The sequence below is a fragment of the Drosophila melanogaster genome, chromosome X (genome assembly GCF_000001215.4).
Source record: "Drosophila melanogaster chromosome X".
Taxonomy (NCBI): domain Eukaryota; kingdom Metazoa; phylum Arthropoda; class Insecta; order Diptera; family Drosophilidae; genus Drosophila; species Drosophila melanogaster.
In genome coordinates this window covers 16,875,406-16,900,665 of record NC_004354.4, presented here as the reverse complement: position 1 = coordinate 16,900,665, position 25,260 = coordinate 16,875,406, and the positions used below count along the sequence as shown (strand labels likewise).

At 40.6% G+C, this 25,260-nt stretch overlaps 8 protein-coding genes and 1 long non-coding RNA gene across 12 annotated transcripts in view, besides 1 other annotated feature; 5 read left to right on the top strand and 4 right to left on the bottom strand.

Moving 5' to 3' along the window:
- The first annotated feature begins 3,478 nt into the window (after window positions 1–3,478).
- CG33252 (uncharacterized protein) lies at window positions 3,479–4,451 on the top strand. Its single transcript, NM_206771.2, has 3 exons — window positions 3,479–3,733; window positions 3,813–3,977; window positions 4,053–4,451. The coding sequence occupies exons 1-3, from the start codon at window positions 3,572–3,574 to the stop codon at window positions 4,248–4,250; spliced, it is 525 nt and encodes a 174-aa protein (NP_996494.1). The 5' UTR covers window positions 3,479–3,571; the 3' UTR covers window positions 4,251–4,451.
- A 5,577-nt stretch (window positions 4,452–10,028) lies between these two features.
- CG13002 (uncharacterized protein) lies at window positions 10,029–10,856 on the bottom strand (the record flags this gene model as incomplete). The annotated part of the gene is made up of 3 exons (NM_132950.1): window positions 10,029–10,187; window positions 10,317–10,679; window positions 10,740–10,856. The coding sequence occupies 3 exons, from the start codon at window positions 10,854–10,856 to the stop codon at window positions 10,029–10,031; spliced, it is 639 nt and encodes a 212-aa protein (NP_573178.1).
- Window positions 10,857–11,030: 174 nt separating this feature from the next.
- On the top strand, window positions 11,031–11,824 carry lncRNA:CR43768 (long non-coding RNA:CR43768). The gene has a single exon (NR_073659.2). It is a non-coding gene; the product is annotated as a long non-coding RNA:CR43768 (long non-coding RNA).
- Window positions 11,726–11,772: a mobile genetic element.
- Window positions 11,825–11,936: 112 nt separating the features above from the next.
- On the bottom strand, window positions 11,937–13,848 carry CG4880 (uncharacterized protein). 2 transcript variants are annotated; one of them, NM_132949.2, is made up of 2 exons: window positions 13,256–13,848; window positions 11,937–13,043 (listed from the first exon to the last, which is right to left on the bottom strand). In NM_132949.2, exons 1-2 carry the CDS (start codon window positions 13,697–13,699, stop codon window positions 12,432–12,434), a joined length of 1,056 nt encoding a protein of 351 aa, NP_573177.1. In that variant the 5' UTR covers window positions 13,700–13,848; the 3' UTR covers window positions 11,937–12,431. The 2 variants fall into 2 exon arrangements, with proteins under 2 accessions (NP_573177.1, NP_001259631.1); NM_001272702.1 differs by having other exon boundaries at window positions 12,069–13,043; window positions 13,319–13,848.
- Window positions 13,849–14,053: 205 nt separating this feature from the next.
- Window positions 14,054–16,085, bottom strand: Polr3I (RNA polymerase III subunit I). Of its 2 annotated transcripts, NM_132947.5 has the most exons (5): window positions 16,058–16,085; window positions 15,866–15,980; window positions 15,650–15,802; window positions 15,062–15,590; window positions 14,054–14,366 (listed from the first exon to the last, which is right to left on the bottom strand). In NM_132947.5, the coding sequence occupies exons 1-4, from the start codon at window positions 16,063–16,065 to the stop codon at window positions 15,150–15,152; spliced, it is 717 nt and encodes a 238-aa protein (NP_573175.2). In that variant the 5' UTR covers window positions 16,066–16,085; the 3' UTR covers window positions 14,054–14,366; window positions 15,062–15,149. The 2 variants fall into 2 exon arrangements, with proteins under 2 accessions (NP_573175.2, NP_996493.1); NM_206770.2 differs by lacking the exon at window positions 14,054–14,366 and having other exon boundaries at window positions 14,807–15,590.
- DENR (Density regulated protein) lies at window positions 14,106–15,120 on the top strand. Of its 2 annotated transcripts, NM_001272701.1 has the most exons (4): window positions 14,106–14,137; window positions 14,210–14,348; window positions 14,438–14,699; window positions 14,865–15,120. In NM_001272701.1, the coding sequence occupies exons 2-4, from the start codon at window positions 14,229–14,231 to the stop codon at window positions 15,050–15,052; spliced, it is 570 nt and encodes a 189-aa protein (NP_001259630.1). In that variant the 5' UTR covers window positions 14,106–14,137; window positions 14,210–14,228; the 3' UTR covers window positions 15,053–15,120. The 2 variants fall into 2 exon arrangements, with proteins under 2 accessions (NP_001259630.1, NP_573176.1); NM_132948.4 differs by lacking the exon at window positions 14,106–14,137 and having other exon boundaries at window positions 14,138–14,348.
- A 215-nt stretch (window positions 16,086–16,300) lies between the features above and the next one.
- On the top strand, window positions 16,301–18,157 carry Nprl2 (Nitrogen permease regulator-like 2). Its single transcript, NM_132946.3, has 3 exons — window positions 16,301–16,602; window positions 16,665–17,171; window positions 17,260–18,157. Exons 1-3 carry the CDS (start codon window positions 16,426–16,428, stop codon window positions 17,812–17,814), a joined length of 1,239 nt encoding a protein of 412 aa, NP_573174.1. The 5' UTR covers window positions 16,301–16,425; the 3' UTR covers window positions 17,815–18,157.
- Window positions 17,876–19,319, bottom strand: CG4872 (uncharacterized protein). The gene is made up of 3 exons (NM_132945.3): window positions 18,416–19,319; window positions 18,148–18,345; window positions 17,876–18,056 (listed from the first exon to the last, which is right to left on the bottom strand). Exons 1-3 carry the CDS (start codon window positions 19,209–19,211, stop codon window positions 17,983–17,985), a joined length of 1,068 nt encoding a protein of 355 aa, NP_573173.2. The 5' UTR covers window positions 19,212–19,319; the 3' UTR covers window positions 17,876–17,982.
- Window positions 19,320–24,121: 4,802 nt separating this feature from the next.
- Window positions 24,122–25,260, top strand: part of CG13003 (uncharacterized protein) — a 31,738-nt gene continuing 30,599 nt past the window's right edge. The window contains exon 1 of the mRNA NM_001169308.3: window positions 24,122–24,646. The gene's annotated coding sequence lies outside the window, so the exon portion shown is untranslated. The remainder of the gene's footprint in view (window positions 24,647–25,260) is intronic.

Here is a 25,260-nt window from a genome sequence, read left to right as displayed (position 1 = left end):
GCAACGGGGCTGTTTAGGGGGCCTAGGGGGGTTGAGGCGTGGCGCAGTGTGAAGGGAGGGGGGGGGGGCGGTGGTAGAGGGGGCGGTGAAGCGACCTGAGCCGGGGTTTTGAACTGGCTTGGCTGCCTTACCCGTTCACCTTGTAAATCAGCGCCACATACTAAAAATACCAGTGATCCGGGCTCTTTTGTTGTTGTTGTTGTTGTTGTTGCTGCTGCTGCTGTTCGTTTTCGGCCAGTATTTGTTATTGTTTTCATTATTATTGTTTCTGCAGTCGGCCGACTGGAAGTTGGCCAACGAGCAACGGCTTTAGCCTGAACCGCTTCTAATAGTTTATAATTTGAGCCAAACCTGTCGGCCATTTTGCTTGCAAATTTTTATATGTCTCAGATTTTGTTTATGTTTTCGATTTTGGAGTTCTTCGAACTCGTCGGGGTTTTTGAGATGTCATGAAAAATTGCCCAACCCGCTGACAACAGAAGAAGCGCCATCACTGAGCGAAAAATGCCACACAAAAAAAAAAGAAGGCAAAAAAAAAAACAAAAACAAAAAAGGCCATCTGGTGAACGATAAGAGGAGTCGAGAGTTTTTTGCCATTGCGGAAGCTATATTTATACGAGTGTTTTATTTCTTTTTTTTTTATACCCTAAAAGTGAGTATTTTCATCTATGCATGCAATTAGAAATCAAGTCATGAAGTATAACTTTGGTATCTCAAACAAAAGTAACTTATAAGGTCTTTAAAACCATATATAAACTTTTGTGTTAAGCGGTAAGGAAGAACCTTGGTATCTCAAACTTTAATTGCTCCTATTAGAAATATTTATACAAGTAATTTGTTTCCAATCTTTTGGTATCCTAATCTTTGTAATTCCACTTTTGTCTTAAGTAGTTTCTTATTTCGCCGCAATTTACTTGAACTATTTGAATTATATCCGGATAGGGTATATAATGAATACACTCAAGATGAGCTTCTCTTCTCGTTTTTTGGCAAAAACGTGCCCGAGTCCGTTGCCCGTTGACCGATTTGTTTACCTCGGCAAAAAAGAACCCGAGGAGCAACAGCAGCAGCAGCAGCGGCATAAAGAATATTTAATAAGATGTGTCTTCGGATTCAAAGTGTCCACGTCGCCAGAAGCAACAACAAAAAAAAGCCACAAGCCTAGGTTTTTAGGATCGGCGTTTGAGAGGCGGTATATATGATTGTATATATATATATATCTGCCATAAAAATGGTATGCGTGCACATGGGGCATTATTATTACTATTATTTGTGGAACCGGCTGACAAGAGTGTTTCATTCGGATTCTCAGGGTTGGCAGTTTCTTGATCCGCACAGCGCCTGCTCGCAGTTCCTGCTTTTATGGTCTTTATGTTTCTATTATTTTAATATACCCACTTTTTGCCATCCATCCAAATGATTCTGTGCAGGTGGAGCGGCGCTGTAAGTGGATTCCAATTAGAACGACGACTCCACTCCGCTTTCAATTTGCCAATTGGCCTTGGGTCAGCCGCACGTTTCTGCAGCGGCCAGTAAGAGAGAGAGATAGCACTATGGTCTTGGAAAGAGAGAGCAGGTGAGCAGATGGTATGGGGAGCACCAAATAATAAAGAAAATGATATAATAAAAAAAATATCACGCATACGACATGTTGTTCCGCACTTGCCGGTAATTAGACATATGAATAAAAAAATGTTGTTAAGTTTGCGCATCAAACTATATATTATTAAATTACAACAAACTAGCAAGTAAATACAATACAAGGTTTATCACTCATACGACATGTTGTACGACATAAAAATAGTTATATAGTTATAGTTACTTCCACATCTTTCACAATACTTAATTTGCGGTCCACCCTAATGTGTAATAGAGTAAAGGAAGTCAGCCAGAACTGATCGACACTTGTTCTAAGACTGTGTCAGCTGGTCCAAGTGCAATGCATTCTGTTTAAGAATAACCTTGCGACCAAGTTAAGCAACAATACGATATTGCAACTCATGATTAGCAGGGTCGGCCGGTCAGAGTCATAAATCAGCGCTAGAAATAGTTAATAATATAAAATAGTGGAAATAAGTAAAGCAACACTGCGATTGTCTCTCCTCGTCTAAGCATTCTTTGCGGATTATCCAACTGACATTTGCGTAAAGCAACTTTCTCCCCATCTCTCCAATCCTTTCACATTCTCAACATCTCCCACTTTCATCTGTCATTTTCAATCAATTCTCAACCCTCTCAATCGCATTCCAACTTTTAACAACTCTCGATTTCTGTACAATCAATTAGATTGATAATCTTTTAGAAGAACATTAAGAAGCTTTTAGTGGCTTACGAAATATTATACTCTACCAAGTAGCTGGTAAATATGAGTTGACCTCACTTTTTAACACGGTCTACCTTTTGTCTGGGCTTAGGAAATAAGTGGAACCTAAAGTTAATATAGGAGTATTCATTCCTATTTTAAGTACTGGCTAACTTACTTGAAATGCCTTACCAGGTTGAATATATATATATATATATATATTCATAAAGTATCCATAAGTCATTCTAACTGCCCAAACCATGCAGCACTTATTTTGTTGGTCACTTGGTGGAGCTTATTTGGTTTGAACCTGTTACAGAGTTGGCCTTAAGTGGAGACCATGGCGGTGGCATTCCTGAGTCCCCAAAGCCGCACCCGCAAACGCTTTCCATATCGATTGGATTCTCTATTCTCCAATATCCATTCTCCTCTTACGATCTGGGAAATACGTTAATCTGGGAGAGAGAGAGAGAGATCAATTAAGACAGGTGATTGCCTGGCCGGCAATTAAATTCTTGACGGGCTCTAATGTATGTCCATAGTGTTAATTGCGAATGACTGACTCAATTCAATTGAAATGTCTATATCCGACTCTTACCTCAGCAGCGGTGCCAGGTGGCAGTGGCAATTTGAGGGGGGTCTTCGAAAGGAAAACCGGGCACCACACAATCCAGTTGAATCCAGTAAACCGCCAGCAGTATTCTGACCACCATGTCGGATACACGAACTCTGCTCTTTGTGGTCAAGGAAAAGGTGGCGAAATCCATGGAGCTTGCATTTAATTTATGTTAGGATTACACAATTTTTATAAAGATATGCTGAAAAATCATTTTGAATATTTCATAACTATACTATTGTTATTTCTTCTTTCTTGAAAAACATTAAGATGCTGCCAAAGAATCTGTCCAGTGGCATTTCATTTAGGACAACCTATAGAGTATCCTTAGGATATTTAATTGAATATACCGTGGGATGTCCTTTTTGGTTTCTTTTCGTAAATATCGCATTTTTCGAACTGCCGGGTTTCAACATAAAATATCGGTTTTTTACCAGAACTTTAAAAATACCTTTTTTAAATTTAATTTCTTATTTTTATATTAAATAGTGGTAGTTGGCCATGATTTAGTGGCCGAATCTTATTCGGTTTTCATTCGTTGCCTTTCAGTCAGTCAGCCCCTTTGACTTGATCGAATCACTTATTTATATATTCTCTCTGAGATCTTTATAAATTTCGAAAATTTTCTTTGTACAAACTTACCTCATTTCGCAATGTATTTCTTCGAGAAGATCAGTGATCAGTTTTGCCGCGTTGTGCGCACCAACCTAAATATACCACTATCCTTTTGCGAAACACGGAACGTCTGGAAATTCTCGAACACTTCCGATACAATGATATTCTTCTTCACCCTCACCTTTGGTATCCTTCGAGCGGTGAGTAAATGGAAGCCCATTATTGTTTGGTGGGCAGTCCTTAGTAAAGGACTAAGTTACATCTAACCCAAATTCGTAGTTCTCAAATTTTATAGATTTCATGAACCTTTTCTTCGGAGGGATGCGTTTGGGGCGGCCAAGCAATCTCTTGATTTTGAGGGGCGAAAATTCGCGCCGCTTTCAAGTCATCAAACACTTTTTAATGCTGAATGCATGGATATTAGTGATATACGCCATGGTATTTGTGAGTACAAAGGCCTTTAAAATGTAGTAGTTTACAATATTGTACTAAATTACTGCAAAAATTGTTTTCATCCAGATCAAGCCGCATTACATGGTTCCCTTCGTTGTGCTTTCGTTGATCATCTTGATCATCTATGTGTTCGTCGTGGCATTAGATATCCTGCGACATGTCGGGATACCACTGGACCGCAAGATGATCCTTTCGGAAATGATCCTCAACTTGAGCTGTGTTGTTTACGTGCAGGGGGTCCTCAAGCAACAGATCTTCTCTTAGTGGACGAATTTTTTGGTTTTGAAGAAATGCTGGTTGAATGGATGGTTAATATTGGCATTACGCTGCCAAGCAAAACAGTTACTATATTCTATGATTGGCAATTATTACGCCTAAGTTAAGTTATTACGTTCTTCTTGTTTCGTTGTCAAAAACATATTATAAATACTTACACATTGATGAAAAATAAAACCATTAACAACGAATATCAAGGAGATCTGAATAAAATTATACAATTATTTTCCGTTCAATGGAAAGCCAAATAATGCATACAACCTGCTAAACGAAATTTCTTTCTGCTCTAATTTGCAGGCAAATTTGAAAGAAACTTGTCAAACAAACAATAAAAATCGGTTATTGGTTGTACATTGCGCAAATTGATATCAACCTCTAATTGCATATTAATTAACCGCGAACTTGGCGAAAATTTTCCACCAGCGCCAAATAAAAAAAAAAGCCACCGAAATATTTGCTGTTCGCAGGTAAATGCTAGAAAACCGAATCGAAAGGTTCAATAAAAAGCAATTGCCAGGGAATTCGAATTTTTCAGCATCGGACTCAACCAGATATCGAATTCGCCATCCAGAATCCGAACTTGCCAGCCGTAAATGGCAATTTAACGCCCGGCATCCGAAAACTTTTATGGCCCACTGTAAACGCCCCGCTAATCAATTGTGCAAATGTGACATTTTTGAGGGGCCATTTCTTGTTTGCCAAATGTCTTACATTTTATTATTTGCCATGGTCGACTGGCTTTTGGCAACTGCCGCACAGCCGCCACTGGGTGTGTGTGTATAATCATTGGCCATCAGGGGTTAAGGGGGTTAAGAACTGACGCCCGGGCGGCTGCAGCCAATTTGCTTTAACACTTTGAGACAAAGCCCACAAAAGGAGGCTTAACGCTTTCGATGCTCGAGCTCGTACCTTCCGCCTACACTGTCACAAAAAAAGCAGGCATTTCGAATAATATTTGGTCTCATAATTCACTTTTCCATCATTTGTTGCTAAGCATTTTTGATATACGCAAAAAATGTCGCCTTATCTCATATTTCCTATAAATAAACAAAAAATCGTTTTCTAACAAATTTTCTCAATCAAGAACCATTTTTCCATATTTAATTTAATAATATCCAACGATAGACATATAATTTGTTTATTGTCTATAAATCAAGAACCTTGACTTGGCATAATTTTAAACGAGTTTCCAATCAATTTGGCAAAAAAAAATGAAAGAAAGAACCGAAAAGAGATCGAGTTCATTAAGACTTAATTAGAAGGAAAATATGTTTCGGTGAATCATCACTAAATATAATTGGTGATCCTTTCATGCAAAGTTTATTTAAAACCCCTCTAGTTATGCAAATTCCAATGCAAAATTCAAGATCAAGAACGTAAATGCTGCAAATTGAATTAGTAGAACGTTTGCTCAATTCTCAAACAACTCAATTGCCTAATATCAAATTCAAAAATTTTATTTTATTTTGAAACGTATTTGAAAACGAATAATAATTAATTGAGCGCTGACAGAAAGCATTCAATTTGATTTGCTGCATCGTTAAGTGATTCTCTAATTCGCCACAATCCATGTCACATCGAAAATAATATCTAATTGAGCCAATCAGAAGAGATACAGATACTCGATATTATATGGATATGGATATGGATGTGGATGCCCTGATTTGGATGAGGGATCCCTGCACTTCCTAATTACTCAATCAACTGGGATCGCCACTGAGGCATGATCGCATCCAGTGATCTAAATGATCAGCGATCGGATTGCAGCATCGACTTCCCTCACAGCCGCTGTATCGTTTACACAATGATAGCCATATAGCCCACAGGCAATTAGGGGATGGACGTAATTACGGTCCAAATTACCTGGCAGCCGAAAGGGAATCTGCCTGTCGCCGGATAGAGTCTGACAACCTTCGTCAGCGCTTGCATGATTGCCATATTTAGCTAATCTATCAATTATTGCATACAACTAATTGAAAATGGTTTAGGCAAATAATAAAGACAAGTCAGCGAAGCATGTCCAAGTCGAGGTCACGTGATCCGTAGCTCCGTGATCCGGAATCCGTGACTGTCTGGGAATTTTCGACATTACACAAGGGGTGGTAGGAAGTGCTTATCGTAAATAGTAAATAGTAAATAAATGTGGGTTCCTTCCAAATTCAGAATGAATAAAATAATAATAAGCATGGCTAAGTATTTAATAGACTGGGCTTAATGCTAATAATTGTTTTTAGCCAACTTAAGCGCACCGCCGTCGAGTCTTGACCATCGAATCCGGAATCTTCCATTTGCGTGTCGACTTTGCATTCACTTGTTTGCCCTTTTGCGCATTTAAGTTTGTTATTCATTTATTTGTTCCTGAAAGTATTATTTATTTAATTAATTTAATACCCTTCTCATTTATTTATTTGCTTAATAAACGAAATGCGAACGGCGAATGGCGAATGGCCCACGATGTGTACTCCGTGTGTTTGCTCTTCTCATTTTGATTAAATGCTGTTCTGTATTTAATCAAATGAGGGTGGGTGGTAATGGGTGGGTGGGTGGTGGTGGTTACGTTTTGGAGCGTAGATGAAATGTCAACGACTTGCGACAAATTAAAAGTGCAACGCCAGGCAGCAGGAAATGATCGTGGAGTAGCGAACCGCAAAGGGCTGAATGCCCTCGATAGGGAATTTCCAAGAAATCTCGGTGCATCTATAATACATTTTTATTTTTAAAGCAATCAAAGTGTTCGTTTTACAAATAATTATATGTAATCAATAAAATAACATCTTTAAAATGGCTAAAATGTACAAATAATTAAAGAAAGAAAGAAACGTCGTATTGAAATCTGCAAACAGGGCGTATGCGTTATATTAGCAAGGGTGTTAACTTTAACAAATATTTACTTGTTTTTGTGAACATCCAGAAAAACAAACCCCTTTTATGGCTTCAAAAATACTATGCAACAGTGTTAAGCCGCTATTAAATTTAAAAACAATTTGAGTATACGATTTGTTCCTGCATTTAATCGTAGGGATTGTTGATTTCTGTTTTCAAAGTGAAAATGCATCCCAGGGTCTTGTCTATTTGCACTGCCAACTATCCCGGGTAACAGTTTGGAGTGCAAACAGGCAAATAAACAGAACGAGCGGACAAACAATGTTTATAGAGTTATATACAAAACAGTAGCCAAGTACCCTGTTTGCACATCGTTCAGATCCACACTTCTATATCTATTTCAATATATGCATATGATGCATATATATAGTTAGTATATGCATGTCGCAATAGCCCTGGCCGCTAAATTGCACGAATTAGGCGGTTTATCTATTGCATTTATATAACAAAAAGTAGAAGTAGGGTAAATATGGACACAAACAATAGAAAGATATAAGAAGAGCAGCGAGAAATGTTACGAAATGCAAATAAATACACAGCGTTTTTATCTCCAGCTCCAGATACAGATACAGATACTGTATCTGTAGTTATACAAAATAATAAATGCACCTACTTAGATTTAAATACTCGCACATCAATCTCAAAGAGCTTGCGTGCTGTACCCTTTCAGAATAGAATTCGACGTTAGTTGTCTATTTCTATAATTGGTGGGAGTTATGTCCATTAGGCTTTATCGTGCACTGATAATGACAGACTGTGAAAATAATTAGTTTTGATTAAATACGAACGTGGTTGTTTTGAAAATTTGATAACATCTTTATGCCGAGCTTAGCATTGGCAAGAAACTATTGTGTGCGGCCCTGAATTAAAAATAGATTTCAAATAGAATCAATCAACTTTCGAATCTGTCAAACAAGCAAATGTAACTTGTAGCAACTGGAAGTACTAATGGAGATATTACTTATGTAATTTAATATAGTTCATGGAATATATATTTCATGGAATGAGATACTGTTGATAACTTCTGATCCTTGAGGCAGCTGTACGAATCTTTAAATCATTTCGCAGCATTTCCTTTCCAGTCCTCTGATAATTCGAAATGGCTGTTTTAGTCCGTCGATAATGGGTTAATGTGCACTGATATAACCGATATAGTGATCAGACCTTTCGATCCGGTCAGATCGGGTCAGCACCAGTTCAAAGCGGTCTTCGTGGCTTTGTTAGTTAATACGGGTGTTTATGATGCAAACACATTCGATCGGCTCACATCAGCTGTGACCACTATAATACACATTGTAATTGATGCATATGAATTCCGATTATATTGCATTTGCATGAGCATTCGACTCGAAATTTGCATTCAAACAGTGCGTTGCAATCAAAGTGATGGGCGAACTGAATGGGGAAACACATTTAAATAGATAAATTATTGACAAACATTTTTTAAATAATTCTTTAAAAATAGCAAATAGCACAACAAAAAAGTTCTCAGTAAGGGCAGCATATCTTCATGCATGCCTACAATGCCGTACCGCACTGTATCCTACATATATGTACATACAGGCATTACAGGCAATCGCATCGCATCGATCTTAATCGCATATGTATTGAATTAGCACACTCTGCTACCCTGTAATCTGGGAATCGACCTGGTGGAATCGACCTTAGAAGGCATTTAGAACGTATTGTGGCAATAGGCGTCATACGCCGACTCAAGTGCAGATTTACTACTATTTACTATTTATATTTCGAATTTATCGTTTGTTGTGACTTGACTATCGTCAGCTAATCGCCTGCTTATTGTTATTACGACACCGCGCGAGGCAAACGGAAAGCGGCCCAGAAAACAAATAGAGTCATACGTATTCTATAACATCTCATGGAAAGCGGAAACTACACACACATCATCATCATCTATATATGATAACTAGATCGAAAGCTATCAGGTCAATAGGTATTTTCAAGGACCTCAGCTGAACTAATATTTTCAAATTTAACATCTTATTTGCATAGAAAGCATTTATTACATTCTAAGAAACAAGGAATTGATATAACCATGTACATCATGTTCTATTATTATTTTCTTTTATTATTTTCTATTTTCTATTATTATTATTTCTATTATTATTTTAAATATTTATTGGCTTTTAAATCAGAAAAAGTAACCATTGAGTTCAAATATTAGCAGAATTTAATTGCTTCCCTCAAATGATTCACATGACAAATGCAAACCACGTGCATTAAACAAAATAATTTTTTATAAGAAAACCACCTGAACCCGAATGCACAAACATTGTAAATTTCCCGAGAATGACTGCAAAGTCAGTTTTTTGGGGGGTGGGAAATCACCTTATACTTAGCAATCGTCACGCGCAATTGCGAATGAGTTCAGCGAATTTGGGCGCTGATCTGGAGATGGATGTGGATGAGTATGTAGATGGGGATGTGGACTGTGATCTGGGGATGGCGCCGCATGTGATCCTTTGGCAAATACCAGAAGCGGATTACTGGGCTAAGTTCCCATTTCGAGTGCGGGGCTTATATCGCCAGCACCATCAGAAATAACCAAAAAAAAAAAAAAAAAAAATGAAAGAAGACCCACTGACTGGGAAGCTCGAAAAGAGTGACAAGATTTCTGTTTCGGGTGCATGAATATGAAATATTTCGCTTTATTTGTAAATCATTTAGCTAGGGCCATAAACGGTGGGACGCGCCATTGAAGCCGAGCAAACACCACCAAATCAGGCCATAAAACCAGAGCAGCCTGCTATCATAAAGTACAAACTATAAAGTGGGCAAACAGTGGGATCCCGTCGAGATCCACTAGGCCAGTGTCAGGGGTGCAGTACCCACACTTGCCCGTTCCCGTTCCCGCCCCAAGTGTCAATCGCCCGAGGCGTAGATCTTAAAGAAGATCACCGCACAGGTCTTTATATCTCCCGAGGTCAGATGGACCACGGCCTTCGCATCTCCGGCGATGTTCGCATAGGGCATGTTTCTCACAAACACGTGGTTGCTCACATTGGCCAGCCTGTAGACATGCTGGAAGATGGACAACAAATGTAATTCCTCAAGGTAATTGGTAACTAAATACAAAATACAGTTTGTATGCCTTAGAGTTTTCCCAAAACGTAGTTTTCTCCTTCGAAAATCCATCCATTCCGAACTCACCCCCTTTTTCGGCGGACAAATCATCTCCTCCTTGGGAACTTTCAAAAATATGGGATACCAGAGCTCCATGGGATTTGACAAGGACATGCAGAAGCTGTCCCTCTTCATGGCAAGCGTGGTGGGAATCCACTCGCTGCGCTCCCAGCGAAATACATCGACCTCCATGGCCATCGGATTGTTGGGCACATCAATCAGCACCTTGATGTCGCCATTGAAGTACAGGGTCTCCAGATCTGCGGCCATATCGACTGTCAAGCCGCTAATGTCCAAAATCTGACGAATCGGTGTATTGCCCCTATCCTCGGCAGCATCGCACACAATATCCAAGATCCTGTCATCGCCCAGTATCTCGTAGGTGGTGCTCTAAAAGTGTTAAGTGGTTATAAAAAATATATAAGGATTTTAGGGTATAAGGAATTATACCTGAATCCCTCGAAGGGATTGCAGAATGCATAGAAAGGCACAAATCCAGGCGATGCACTGCTCCATTTCGTGGTTTTCGAAGATCTCCGATGGTTGCAACAATTTATACAGCCCCATACTAATTGCTCGCCAATTAGTCAACGATATTCGCATTGTTTAACTAATTGCCAAATTAAATTGTACACATATTGTTTAATTGCCGATGCAGATACTCTAAAATGCTATTCAGATTCACCGATCGTAGCACCCTCAAAAACATTTTGGAAAAAAACGGAGTAGAGAACGCTGAAAATAAACTAAAGCGGGGCAATTCAGCATTCGGCGGGCGTAATCCGGAAGGTCGGAGCCCGGATTCGTCCGGAAGTGGGTCGTCGTCTCAATGGAACACCCATGCACACATCATACACATTGTACACCTCGTACACCCACATCACGCATACGTCGTGTGCGCCTGCGGGACAACGAGTGTACGAGTAGCCAATAAAAATAAGCAAACGCACTTGACCCTGGACAATCGAGCGACTTGGGCTTGGTTCGCCGATTCCGTTTGTAGGCCATGGCTGTCATGGAATAGCAAATCGGGCTGCCACACGACGCCCCTTATCCGTGCTATCCGATAACGGAGCGTCTCTTCGCAGTGCCCATAAAGCGCAAACAAGGCAAAAGCCAGAACAGCAGCAGAAGCGCATGGGCTTCGCTTGCCCTAATGGCCCGAGAATGGAGCAGGGTGCTTCGGAGCAGTAGCATACTTTTCGGGTTGCGATTAAAGCTGAAGCATAGTCCTATCTCGAAAGATTCACAATTTGGACAAAGTGGCATTGTCGATCCTAACGTGCAGAAATGAAACGCTGAAGCATACATATAAATATATAAATACCTGGACACACAGGCAACTAAACTTTGGTCGGCATACTACATTGGCTTTTCTTCAATAACAAGCTGGCCACATAAAAGACAATCCTCAGCCCGATTTGGAGAGTGGCCTTCAAGTTTATGGAATTGCTGCCAAAACGCTCATAAACAAAATCCGTGTAACTCACAGTAAAATCCTGGGAACAATGTGCAACGCTCTATAGAAAGGGATCTGCCAATAGAGAAGGTTGCTGACGGCCAGAGGATCTATCATTTGGAATCCTACCGTAACGAATATTTAAATTGCTAATAGTAGTTGTGTAAAAGATTAATCCTTGTAAATATATAGTAGTATAGTAATTCCCATTCTTCGAAATATATAATTGTTTAAGATAGCAGAACAATAATTTTTTTCTTATTTTTAAAATAAAAAAATAGTATATTTATAAGAACTTGATTCTAGACTCTTATACACATATGGCAATTTTAATCACATTTACTTAATATCGTGGTTGAATGCTGTCAACTTACAATTTAAATATAATTCGTTCATTTAAATTTATTCTTATATGATACCATTGGTTTTCTTTTACAAAAATTTTGTCATTTGTCGTCTTAATTTCATTTACACATATGGTAGTACAAAAATAGCAAAGTATTGGCCATATATGTATGTACATGTACGATACACAGGAATAAAACATTGGTTTTTGATTTACAACATTAAACTTTGTTTGCTGATATTCCACGGATGCTAGCCTAATAGTTTTTGCCAACCTGCTTTTAAATTTATCACGACTGGTTTGCAGAATTGTCTAAAACGTAAACTTTAAAAACCTACTAAAAGGAACCTACTGGAAGGACTTGGTCAGTATCCTGGGAGTCTGCGATTATTGGTTTGCCGTAGAGCAGGACCTTGGCCAAAATCGACTTGCAGCCAGAAGCGCTAGCATCGATACTTTTGATTATCTCTTCTACGTGCTCGTCTTCCAGGTGCACCATTGCGATGGCGGCTTCCCTGCGGATGCAGTCGACCAGATGGGTGGGATCCAGAGTCGCAAAGGTGACCAACTGGGTGTGTGGCATATTTCTAAGGATCTCCATATCCATCTCAAACTCCTCGCCGGGCTGCATGCTATTCACATTAAAGATAAACACAATGGTCAACCGCTTCTGTTGCGGATGCTCAGTGTGGTTGGCGCTCTTTTCGCCCTCACTTATCATTTCGTTAATGATAGGCACGAAGTGTGCATCCTTCGGCGTCATGTTATCAATCAAGATCATATTCTGTCCGCAATATGTCAGGCCGGATAGCATGCTCTTCACTCGGCCCAAAGAAGAACTGCCGGTCCAGGAGAGTGTATTCACGTTCTCGGGCCAGGGAAACGTTTCGCGCAAGATTCGCGCAGTGTGGCTCTTGCCTACGCCAGAGGTGCCCACCAAGACGATTGCCTGTTTGGAAGGAGATCCGGGATATTAATACACAAAATATTGGCAATTCATTAAGTTTACTAAAGATCATCTAGTTGTTTGTTGCAATAACCAGGATAAATCTGGATGAGCATATACAACAACTGGTAGTACAATCAATAGTAAACTATACTAAGTGATATGGAAAATCCGCTTAGGATGCACATTAAATCTACTGTTTCCCCGCTAGTCACCTCATTGGTGGTGTTGTCCAGTGCCAGTTCTAGCTGGTTCAATGCAAGATCCTGGTTGAGTACCTGGTGGCGGGCGTGCAGGACCATGTCGCCCAGCCGTCGGGAGGGATTGCAGTAGTTGTCCTGGTTGTGGACGATCGAGTGGTACTGGTTTTTGTAGCTTTCCAGGAATCCGCTGACCGTGGACAACTTGTCGGTGAACTGCAATAACATGCCAATTCCTGCGGCGAGGGCGAGAATGAGGTATGCCCAATTCCGCCATGGAGCCTTCTTCTGGGTACAATGGGCAATGTCCAAATGGTGTTTGCACACCTTTTTATTCAACCGCCTGTTGGACTGCAGGCGGCGAATCTCAGTCCTCCTCTTTCTGGCGAATGGCCGGCTTATCGGGGCGACCACATTTTCATTCTTTTCGTTCTGTATTAGAGTATTGTATGTGACCATTTTATTAAGCCTTGTTTCGTTAGCAACTGGATATTTTTGGCTGACTTGTGCTCGAATACAATTATCAGCCTACTGTGATACAATTTGGTAAAAACTTTGGTTGCATGTTACAAACCGGCAAATTATTCTAAATGCCGCTTCCTTCATGCAGTATTTCACGAGTGTTGTTTTGATAGGCAAACATATTTTGGTATTTTACTATCGAAACATTCTTCTGTTCTGCCAATAAATACAATTTTAATAAGTATTTTGTAATACAATACAAGGTATAAATTAAAATAGTTTCAATCAATGTAAAATTAATGAAAATACGTAAATTTTAATTTTAGCTTATTGATAGTCGGAATTGTACTACGATTTAAATAAAGGTATATTTTAGGTAGGTATTTATTTAACATGTGTCAATGTTAGTATATTTTACGAGCCTAAACAAAAACGGTCAGTTTGCAGTAGCCGACTTCTTAAAACTGTCATTATTTTAATATTTCAATAACCCGGAGCAAATCCCAGGCAGTTAATCCGATCCGCAATGACGAACGAAGATGTGGGCACCAACAGCGTCGCCGACCGCCTACAGTTGGGTCCGCGCGAAGGCGTCACCTATCCGATCCAGATGAAGTACTGTGGCCACTGCACGATGCCCATTGAGGTGAGTTCGTCTTCAAACCTGGGAAAAATCCATATTAGGGATCATATATGGCCCATATATTTACATATATATATATCCACTATACGCAGTACTGCGAGTACTATCCGGAGTACGAGAAGTGCAAGGAGTGGCTGGAGCTCCACATGCCCGATGACTTCGAGCGACTAAAGATTGAGGAGGAGGCTGCCGCCGCTGACGGGACGGATGACGACAAGAAGCGCCAGAAACGCGGTGGCAAGGGACTGTTGCGCGTCAAGAAGAAAGAGGACGTGCCCAAGCGTATCTGCGTCTCGCGGGCGGCACGTGGCAAAAAGAAGTCAGTGACCGTGGTCACAGGATTGAGCACTTTTGGTAGGTTCTGTTCGCACATTATGAGTATAGAGTAGGAAATGGAGGGGGATGCGGGCCCACTGGATGCTATGAGTAGCCATTACCATACCATGTAACTTAGATATATTAGATATACTTATGAGCTTTATTGTTAACTAAGCATAATACATTCCCTGTCTGTTCCAGATATTGATCTCAAGGTGGCCGCCAAGTTCTTTGGCACGAAATTTGCCTGCGGCTCCTCGGTTACCGGAGACGACGAGATCGTCATTCAGGGTGACGTCAAGGATGACTTGTTCGATGTCATACCCGAAAAATGGGCCGAGATCGATGAGGACGTCATCGAGGATTTGGGCGATCAGAAGCGAACATAAATAATTTACCTTTTTTTTTAGCTTATTTTATACGCTCCATCAACATAAATATATGAAACGTTAAACGTAATAAGCGGATGGGTTATTTTGGCGGCTGCTACCCGAGGTTTTCTCCATCTGGTGTCGGATTGGACTTGGTTTCCATTGAAGTGGGTGCATCCGTTGCAGGCGCTGTAGTGGCTTCATTTGCTGGAGTAGCATTATTTTCTGAAGACGATGTTTCCACTGGGCTTGCTTCTTCTGCTGGAGTAGTAGTAGTGGCTTCACTTGAAGGAGTAGCGACATTCGCAGGAGTAACTCCATCACCTGGCGTGGTTTTGTCCGCTGGAGCTATTTGTTCCGCTGGATTGGATTTTGCCTGGGCATTACGCTTTACGCCAGATTGCTTGCCGGCCTTCGCAGTGGACTCCGCAGGCTTTTCCGCCGGTGTTTCCTTAGCAGCGCCTTTGGTTTCTCCACCATGGAAGTGTTTGTAGCTCAGCTGAATGATTTTCTCGTTCTCCTCATCGGTTAGTGGAGCTTTATTGTCGTCGATGAGCTGGGGAGGTTATTATATACTTAATTAGCCTTTCTGGCATATGATAGACTAATCCTTACCAGTTGCGTGTGTAGTGCACTTGTAGGCGGATCGTTGATCATTTGCAGGATCTCTTGGGACTTTAGACGATAAGAAGACAGGTCTTTAACGTAATTCATAATGTTCTCACGAGTTTGTGTCTTGCAGGGCGACTCCTCCAGATACTGCAGTGCCTGTGGAACAAAGTGTTTGGTTAATTTATCATATATTAGTTAAATATTTAAAAAAATCGACACCTCATAGGTAACCGTGGCCAAGTTGCGCATGCCGAACTTCTTTTTGGTGCTTTTGATCTTCTGTAGAATCTGCATTACCTCCAGATTGGTGAGGTACGAGAACGTGGGATTGATCCTGAAATGGAAGCGTTATCATCTGCATATTATTCGCTGTTTAATGGAAAAACTAAATAAAAACAAAACAATCCTCACGTTTCCATTTCTGCAAATTTTAGTATGACCGCAGAGCGAGCGCTAAAATATACCCCACCTACGCATATTACAGTTGGCCTTTATATATTAACATAACAGATAATTTATACATGAATAAAACGATCTACTCAACAAATTAAATGGTGTTGAATTAATTTGTTGTTAAAATTTGTTATAATTGGTTTTTGCATTGGAGTATATTTGTTGCAGTAAGGCTATGGTCACACTAAAGCATCGCTTACCATAACATTACAGCGAATTCCGCCACTGTTATTGGATTGTGCCACCTGCTGTTAAAGCTTTGGAGTCCACTCCGCGGAAGGAAGCAGAGGATGTGGATGCGGTGATACTGGAATCTTTTGAACGGCATGCATTCCCATACGAATGAGACGGCTGCGACGTCGACAACGGCGGGCGCGGTCACGAATGGAGCAGGCGGATCAGGAGCTGGAGCAGCGGGTGCCCATGGCAGCACGGAGGGCAAGATCCGGTGCATCTTCCTCAGCGAGTTTCATGCGACGGCGGGCTGCAAGATAAGCTGCCAGGTGAGCTGGTTCCCAGGAGCGCTGATAACGCAGTATAGTTCGAACAAATCCACGTCCCTCAGGTTCCTGATAACTACATATCCAAGGATGTGTTCGATGCTATCAATGTTTACATCATACCCAAGCAGCATCTTCAACGCTGCATTCTCACCGTCAACGCAATGGATGTAAAGATAGTCGGCTATCCAGTGGGCATCCAGGATCAGCAGAAGTACGCACGGAATGCCTTCCTGTTTAACCTATGCTTTGTCTGCGACTCGCGGGCCAGGAGCGTCCAGTACGAGCCGGTCGTCAAGAAGCTGTCCGAGTACCTCATAATGATGGAGGAGGAGTCGTGCTTCCTGTCTCGCGAAGATGACAAGCGCCGCCTACAGAACATCTTTGAGACTGTACTACGCGACCTTAACGAGCGGAAGGTGGCCACCATTGTTGAGGGCGATAACACTATATACCTGAAGATCGTCATGCACAAGCCGGACCCGCCGCCGGTCAAGGATCACATGGTGCCCCTGCTGCTGGCGAACCTGCGCGATGCTCCGCTGGACAACTGGGACCTTACCACACAACAGGTGCGGACTATTCCTGATTCTATAGTTATACAATCTTCACGATGTAAATAATTTAGTAATCCCATTGGACTGTTATGGTTTCCTCTAGATCCTGCCTTATATAAATGGAATCAACCATGTTGCCCGCATTGCCGCCGAAGCGGACGTGGAAACGGACCTGGTCAAGTCGTGCATACAGAATCTGGTCTACTACGGGGTCGTTCAGCTGCTGCCAATCCTGAAGTACAGCAACGTGTACATGACGCAGAACCTAAAGCATCTCATCCAGAGCGCATCACTGAGCGGCGCATGCCGGAAATACGTGGCCTTGCGTCCGGACAAGACGCTGCCCAGTGTTCAGCGCATCTTTCAGTTCTACGCCTCGATGACTCACGGCGTTACTCTGCGAGCGATCTGCCAGAGATTGTGCCCCCAGCACCACAACATCGATGAGCGTCGCATGGTGATCTTCGGGCTGCAGCACCGATTCATTCGCTGCATCCACAAGTACCCGGTGTTTACGGGCTCAGTGCCTTCCGGGCGGCAGAAGATGTACACCGGGCTGATCAGCTTTGACGAGATCTGCTGCAAGACGGGCCTCTCGCCCTGCACCATCGAGCGGGATATCGAGAAGGACACGAATGTGACTGTGATCTGGAAGTGACGACCGGAAGGACTTCTCCGGCCAGTTGGGTTTGTTGTAGTTTGTAAGCGAACCGATTGTTATGTTTCCAAATGCTTTTTTATATACGCGCATATACACATTAAAGTTTAAGAATTCACTGGTTTGGCTTGGGCTGGTTCCGGAATCGCTTTGCCAGCTGGACAGCAATCAGGAATCCTTTGCGCTAGAGATAATGCAATCCTGAACCGCCTGGGCCACACAGGCGTCCTCCGAGGCCATGCCTTAAATAGGAAATGTATGAAATTTTTAATGATACAACTTTGAAACAGACAGAGATAGTCATATAGTTACACAAACTTAATAAAAACGCACCCATGGATTGAAAGATGCTGATTTCTAGCTCCTTGGGATAGTTTCCATCCAGAATGATCTGACCCACTTCAGCGGTGATCGGCGCAGGTAATCCCACCAATTCAGCCTCGGCATTGGCATAGCAATCCACGTAGACCTTGGCCTGCTGGTAAATCTTTGGAGCCACCTCCGAAAAGTGAACTTCGCCGGCTCCCACAGCTGAAATCGAAAGTTATAAAGGGTAGGTCATCATCATCCATCCAGCATTCCATTATAACAGCAGACCTACCGTTAATATGAACAGCCCGTTTGGATTTCAGATCTGCCAACTGGATAAGCGGCTCCTTGGAGTACGTGGCGATGCAGATGATATCGGCATCCTGGCAAGCTTCGTGAGGACTTGGACATACAGTAATCTGGGTTCCGCTCTCGGTGTTCAATTTCTGCCGCAGTTGGTCCGCTAAACCCAGTGCCTTTGCCTGCGTGCGATTGTAAAGATTAAGCTGCCTCACCCGGAAGTTCGCGCAGAAAGCGGCAGCATGGAGTTGTCCTTGAACTCCACAGCCCACGATGGCCACGTTGATATTCCTTTCCTGCTCCGCCTGCGCCCCAAAGCGCCTGAAGTACAGATACTTGGTGGCCACCAGTGAAGCGGATACAGTGCGCCAGGTGGTCAAGTCCGTGCCCTCCATTATGGCCGACAGTTGACCGGTTTGATTGTCGAACAGCAGCACATGGGCATGGATGCTGGGCAGCGGAGGATCCCGTCGGGGATTCCCACTGAACGAGGTCACCAACTTGCAGGCCAGTGTTGAGTGGGTGTGCTCCACTTCCCCAGGATCCCTTGACGATTCCAGCCTGTAGTTGCCCACATAGGCGGGCATGGTGAGCAGAACCTTGCCAGGTTCCTTGCCGCATGGAATAAAAGTCCTCTTCGGTTGAAAGGCAAAGGATGTGGAGGGCGTTTCCGGATTCTGCTTAACTATAGCTACAAGTGCAGATTCCACTGCCTTATTGACCAGCGGCCAGGTGAGAACCTGACGCACAGCATCCGCATTGTAGTAAGCTGGCGTAGAGCTGCTCATATTGGCAATGAAATGGTTTTAAAACAAAGTAATTCTTGCAAATTAAAATATTCTAATTATAATTGGAATGCAACTTAGTATCTTACTAACGATCAAAGAATGCACTGACCAGGGATGCCAGGTTTTAGGAATATTGTTGTGGAAATAACTATATTAAGCAATGTTTTAATTTCTGATAATATATATTAGAAATATATTAAGCTTAAATACTGTGACTGTACTCTATCAATTTTGAAAATTGGACTCATTGTACATTTTTGTCTTACAAAAGCTTATTTAGTTTGAAATCTTGGCAGCACTGTTGACTTAAACTTAAAAATTAACTAAAAAATACCGTTACTATCATTTAAACACCTATCGAAATCAACAGTCGATAACTTTGATGATGCAAAGCGTTGAAATTTTAAATTGAAAGATCAAGGTGATCATTATTTGATAATATTCAACGTATTGAAGAAAAAACAATGACGTTCGGTTTAAATCAGGAAAGACCATTATCTGAAGTGGGAAAAACCACCAACCGAAAACCAATTTTCACGGGCGACTGTTTTTCCTCATTTCTAATGCAGTTTTCCCCATTCTTCGGCATCGCTGGGAAAATGCATTTTCACCGCACGCCAAGGGCGAAACCGCAGCGCTCAAAAAGGGAAACCGCTTCTGTCAACGGCTTTATCGCCCCGAAACGATTCTCGCAAACAGCTGGAAACTGAACCACAGCCCACACAACCCGTCCACTCCACTCCACTCCAATCCAATCCCACCCAGACCAATCCAATTCGGAGCCGCAGCAGGCGACACGAAAGTGAAAAGCGAATGCACTTTTCCGAGGCTGCAGCTGATAGGGAAATTAATTTATGCGCCGCCATTGTCTTTCTGGTCGCGCCATTTTATTTTCCCAGCTGCTAATTCAAATTTTGACATAATTTCTTCACTGTGCGCCTCCGTCGCATGCTTTCTCGCCTTTTTCCCAACCAATTTCACTTGACTTGACCTTTGCGCGGCAATTTCATGGGTTTCCATGCACTGGGCGAAAAGTACCGCCCTTCCTAATGTAGAATTCTTCTAAATGGCTACTGATTATGTCATTCATGCAAACGGCTAGGATTTACAGTGCACAGTGAGAAATTGGGAGAGTATTTCATGATTTTATATAAGAAGAATAGCATTGTGTTGAATTATGATACTTTTAAACCACCTTAAGTCACCCAATGTCTAGAAATATTTTTGATTTTATTAAAGTCACCCAATGTCTAGGAATATTTTTGATTTTATTAACATTGAAAATTAAACATTACAAACTTACCACTCAGCATATGGAATCTTGTTTCCAGCTTGTTTTTCGGCCTTTCACGATATGAACAGGATGAGCTCTACTTTTTTTTCGAGTGCATGGGCCTGTGTGTAGGGTGGGTCTGCAGCCTTTTGTTGTTGTTGTTGCAGGCTGATTTATATTCGCCCCCAAGTGCCACAAATCAAAGTCGAGCTGCTGCTGCTGACTCATTGGAGCGGCTCCTGGTTTATCGCGGTGACCTGTTGCATGCCCCACTCCTGGAGACACGGCGGTGGCACCACCAGAACTAATAGAACCAACAGAACTTGCAGAACCACCAGCAGCAGCACTTCTGATTGTTCTGACCTTGCTGCCGGGTAAGTGGTTGGCCATAAATTTTGGCATTGCGCAAAAGCCACACCGGCAGCTAAAAACAAAAAAAAAAAACGCCCCGATTCTGAGCTGGATTCCAATTCCAAATCCAATCACAAGAATCCATATCCGAAAAGTGAATTGTCGCCCTGACGCTTTGAATAAATTGCTAAACGATTGGGCAAGCGCCAAAACTTAATGGCCAAAAAGGATTTCGCCTCGTTGCGCATAAATTTGCGGGCCAAAATCAATGACGAATTTATTGGCCAACTACGTAAAAATAGTTAAGGATATATACACTGAATATAAAAGAATATAAAAGAAAATATGGGTATATTGTGGTAAGAAAGATTAAATGTTGATGGGAATATTGTTTATCCAGTTAAACCTAAATATTTTTAATAAATACTATTTTTGTTACTATTTAAAAAACTTACTAAAACTCACTAAAAGAGTGACTTAACATTCAAATTGAACATTATTTAGTTATTATTCTTAATGGATGAAATGGGTTATCCAAATCAATTGACAATTGGGTGTTTTGTCTTTAAGTTGCTGAAACTTTTCATATTTATGCCATTTTGGTTGGCGGCTTTTGAAATGGAAACTGTAACGGTAACGGTAACTGTAACTGTAATAGTTATAGTAATAGTAATGGTAATAGCAATGACTATAGTCGACTATAGCATACTATAGTCTACCAGTCACACACACACACACAGAAACAGAACGTTGCCACACCTTTTCTTCGCGGAGCTGGATTTTAATTTTTTACTGCCTTATTTCTGCGCTTAGCTTAATTTTGTTATTGTTTTAGTGCGCGCCCGCACACTTGGCTCACACAGATACACACACTCACACACAGGCGCGCACACGTAGGTTAGAAAAAGGAAAGTCTGCCGGCGCGAAAAACTCGACGCTGAAGTATATTCGCATATTGTATCTCGCATTTTGTACCTCGTATTTCGTATTTCGTATTTTGTAGATCAATCTTGGAATGGGTTTGTGCCGTTAGCCGCCGGCGACGTCGTCGCTCACTAAAATGTTGTTTGTCCTTGGAGAATGTGGCAAAAAAGATAGAAAAATTGTATGGAAAAAAATTTTTAAAATTATAATATACGTATGCGCACTGTTACCGTGCAAGTGCACAGGGAAAAACTTCGCTGTCAAACATAAATTATGCCTGATATTTTATGGTTTTATTTCATGAGAATTCTGATTCTATCTCATGACTATAAATACATATGTTTATCAGTAGCAATCGTTGCCCAAAAGTGTGCTATGGAATATTTAAAAAACAAACTAATTGGTTCTTACATAGATAGATAGAACAGCCAATATAGAATTATTTTTTACCTAATAAAAACCTTATTTTTTGTGCATAACATATAAGTTACAAATAAAAGCAAATCATTTTATAAATGATTAAAAAATGTACATTTTTTTATAATAATGGATCATTTAATTTTAAGGAAATATTTCTATGCATATTCTGATATTGTAACATTATTATTGAATAACTTTTTTTCAAATGGCTTAATTAATTAATTTAATTGACATTTCTTGGCAGAAAACTTTTATTAGTTTATGAAAAATTGGTTCTGTAATCTTTTTTCCATTGGCTACAAAATAGACAACAATTTTTTTTTCAGTGCTGGGATATATGTGTCCACATATCTGACGACGACTATAATTGTGCCGTTATGTTTAAGCGTTGGCGCCGCACCCAATGGACTCCACCGAGCTGTCCGCCCGCTGCCACCCCCCTCCGCCCGTCCTATTCCCGCCCCTCTGCCATGCAACTGCCTGCTCCCCCCCCCCCCCCCGTGGAACCCACCACCCGCCGCTTGCACCCACAATTGGATTCGATCGGCAAGTATTGTTTCTTGTTATTGTTGTCGGACTCATTGCAGCCAATGGCTTAGTTCGCCTTTGTCTAATGATTTCGATTATTGTATTGTTTTATTTTCCCCTTTCTATGTTCGGTTTTTTATGATACATTTTTACAACTTCCGTCTGTGCACTTTGCGTGGAGGGAGCACTGGAATGCTAGAATGATATAAAAATGCAAATTGGACATAACATCAGCATAAATTGGAGCTGCTTTTAGTAGTTAGCTGAATCGAATTCGAATTCGATTACATTATCGAAATAGATTTCCTGAAAATCATATGAATATATCAAATATTACATCAAATAAATTGAGCCATTGCTTTTATCTGTGCTATCTTAAATACCCGATGGCTAGAATAATAAAAATGTAAAGTGGGCTTAAAATTAACATAAGCAAAGAAGCAGTTTTTAGTAACTCGATATTATTTGACTAAACTAAACTACTCATATTTTATACGAAAGATATTTCCTGAAAGTCCAACCTTACTTAAAATCAATATTACATCGATTTCCATATCCATACAAGTATTTAATTTTAAATCATTTTAATTTTAACTAAACAAGTTGGATGTCATTTGATTTGATTCCATTTTCGGATATATAATTCCTAAAAATTTTAACAGTAAAATGAGTATTTCATAAATACATGCTACATGTTATATTTTAAATTTAACGAATATTTAACCAATAGCAAAACAATTGGTACTAAATATATTCGTGGTGTTTTTTGTTTTAAAATAAATGTGGGACCATTTTATTTTATATTTAAATATACCTATTTTATTAATTGTATTTATATTTTAAATATATTCATAATATAATAAAATCATAGTTTGCTTTTAAATATTTAATGAGCTTAGTCCAGAAAAATGATGTCTATAATATTTTAAATAACTATTTGTCTACAATCAAAATATTTTTGTTGAGAAACATATGCTTTTTTTTACACAAAATTTTTGGTTTTATTATTTTTTTTTTTTGAATACTTGTGTGCCTTAAAAATGCACTTATGCTGAGTTACTGAATAATATTTTTCCTTTTCAGGCCTGAAATTTATGCGGCGGCCCTTTATGAGTCTTTATGGCTGCAATTGCTGCACTTTAACTGCTCGACTTATTTCTGCTGCCTTTTTCGTACGCCCACTGACTAATCCAGGGCCTAATATTTCAGAGGCCTATGATTAGCATATTTCAGCCCGCTTCCCCTCCCCCCCCCTCTCAGTAATCGACGAGTCTGGGCCGCGTTTCGTTTCCACCAACTTGGCTTTCAGTCGTTCCACTGGCTTTTCAGTCGTCTCAGCCACGATCGCTTGGGGATCGGTTTTCTTTGCCGGGGATTTTTCGGTTGAACTCGGCTTGGCTTTTATCAGCCAGTCAGTCAGTGTTTCGCTTTTGGCCAGAGCTGACGAATTTCCTCCTCTTGCCTTTGGGCCCGGCCAAAAGACAAAACTCAAACGGGCAGCAGAAACGTTCAAAAAGTTGGCGGTTGTGTGGTGAAGTGACTATGAATTGATCAAATTTATCAATATATATAGTATTAAAAGGGGTAAATCATATTTATTCGCTAATTAGCGTCTATTGAGTTACTTATTTGTTTTGATTTGCCAATTTTTTTTTGTACTCCTTTTTGTTTTTGTGCAATTGCAATAATTTACAATATTCTGTACAGCGGTGATTATTATAAAAATTCAACAACAGCAGCAGCAGCAACAAATAATAATATTAATAAAACAAAGCGAAGCGAGAGAAACAACAAATTCTAATATATGCAAATGAAATAATTTTGTTTATGGTGCAGTCGAAAGAATTCCGAAAATAAAGTGCAAAAAAGTAAAACACAAAAAAATATTTTATTTGAAAATTTTAACCTGTTCTGTTAGCGGCTGGATCCGGCGATTGAGGTAAGCTGATTTATTTTGGCTTAATCATATTCATACACGTCTCAAATGCGTCGCAATACATCTCTGATAAAGAATAGTTAATGGGGGCAAATCAAGATGTATACATTTATATATATATATAAATATATATGGCCGACTTGTGATCCGATTTGGCTGCAGTTCTGCAACGCTGAGTTGGACTTGGCTTTGGCTTTGGATTAGTGGCAGTAAAACACTTCCGATCCCACTGAACCGCAACCATCTCGGTGGAAGAAAGACGACCTTGCCCATGAAAGAACCAGAACCCACTGAATTGGCCACCCATACTCTATGTGTTTGGATTCATGGTTTTCAGTGGGAGGAAGTCCGGTGGGACTGAAGGATGGCCGAGTGGCGGAATCAAGGCAAGGTCGTCTTCATGGGTATAGCAATTCAATTTCAAGATTATCTGAACAACATGACTTTCAGCTACTTTTTGTAGTAGGTAATTTAGATATAATAGAAAAGCTGCCTGAAATATTTCAAGCATATACTTATCCAGTTTCCAAAAATCCAATTTACATTATATTATATTATATTTATTATATTATATTTTATTGTTTTATACATTTTTGACTTGCATGCTAGAATACACT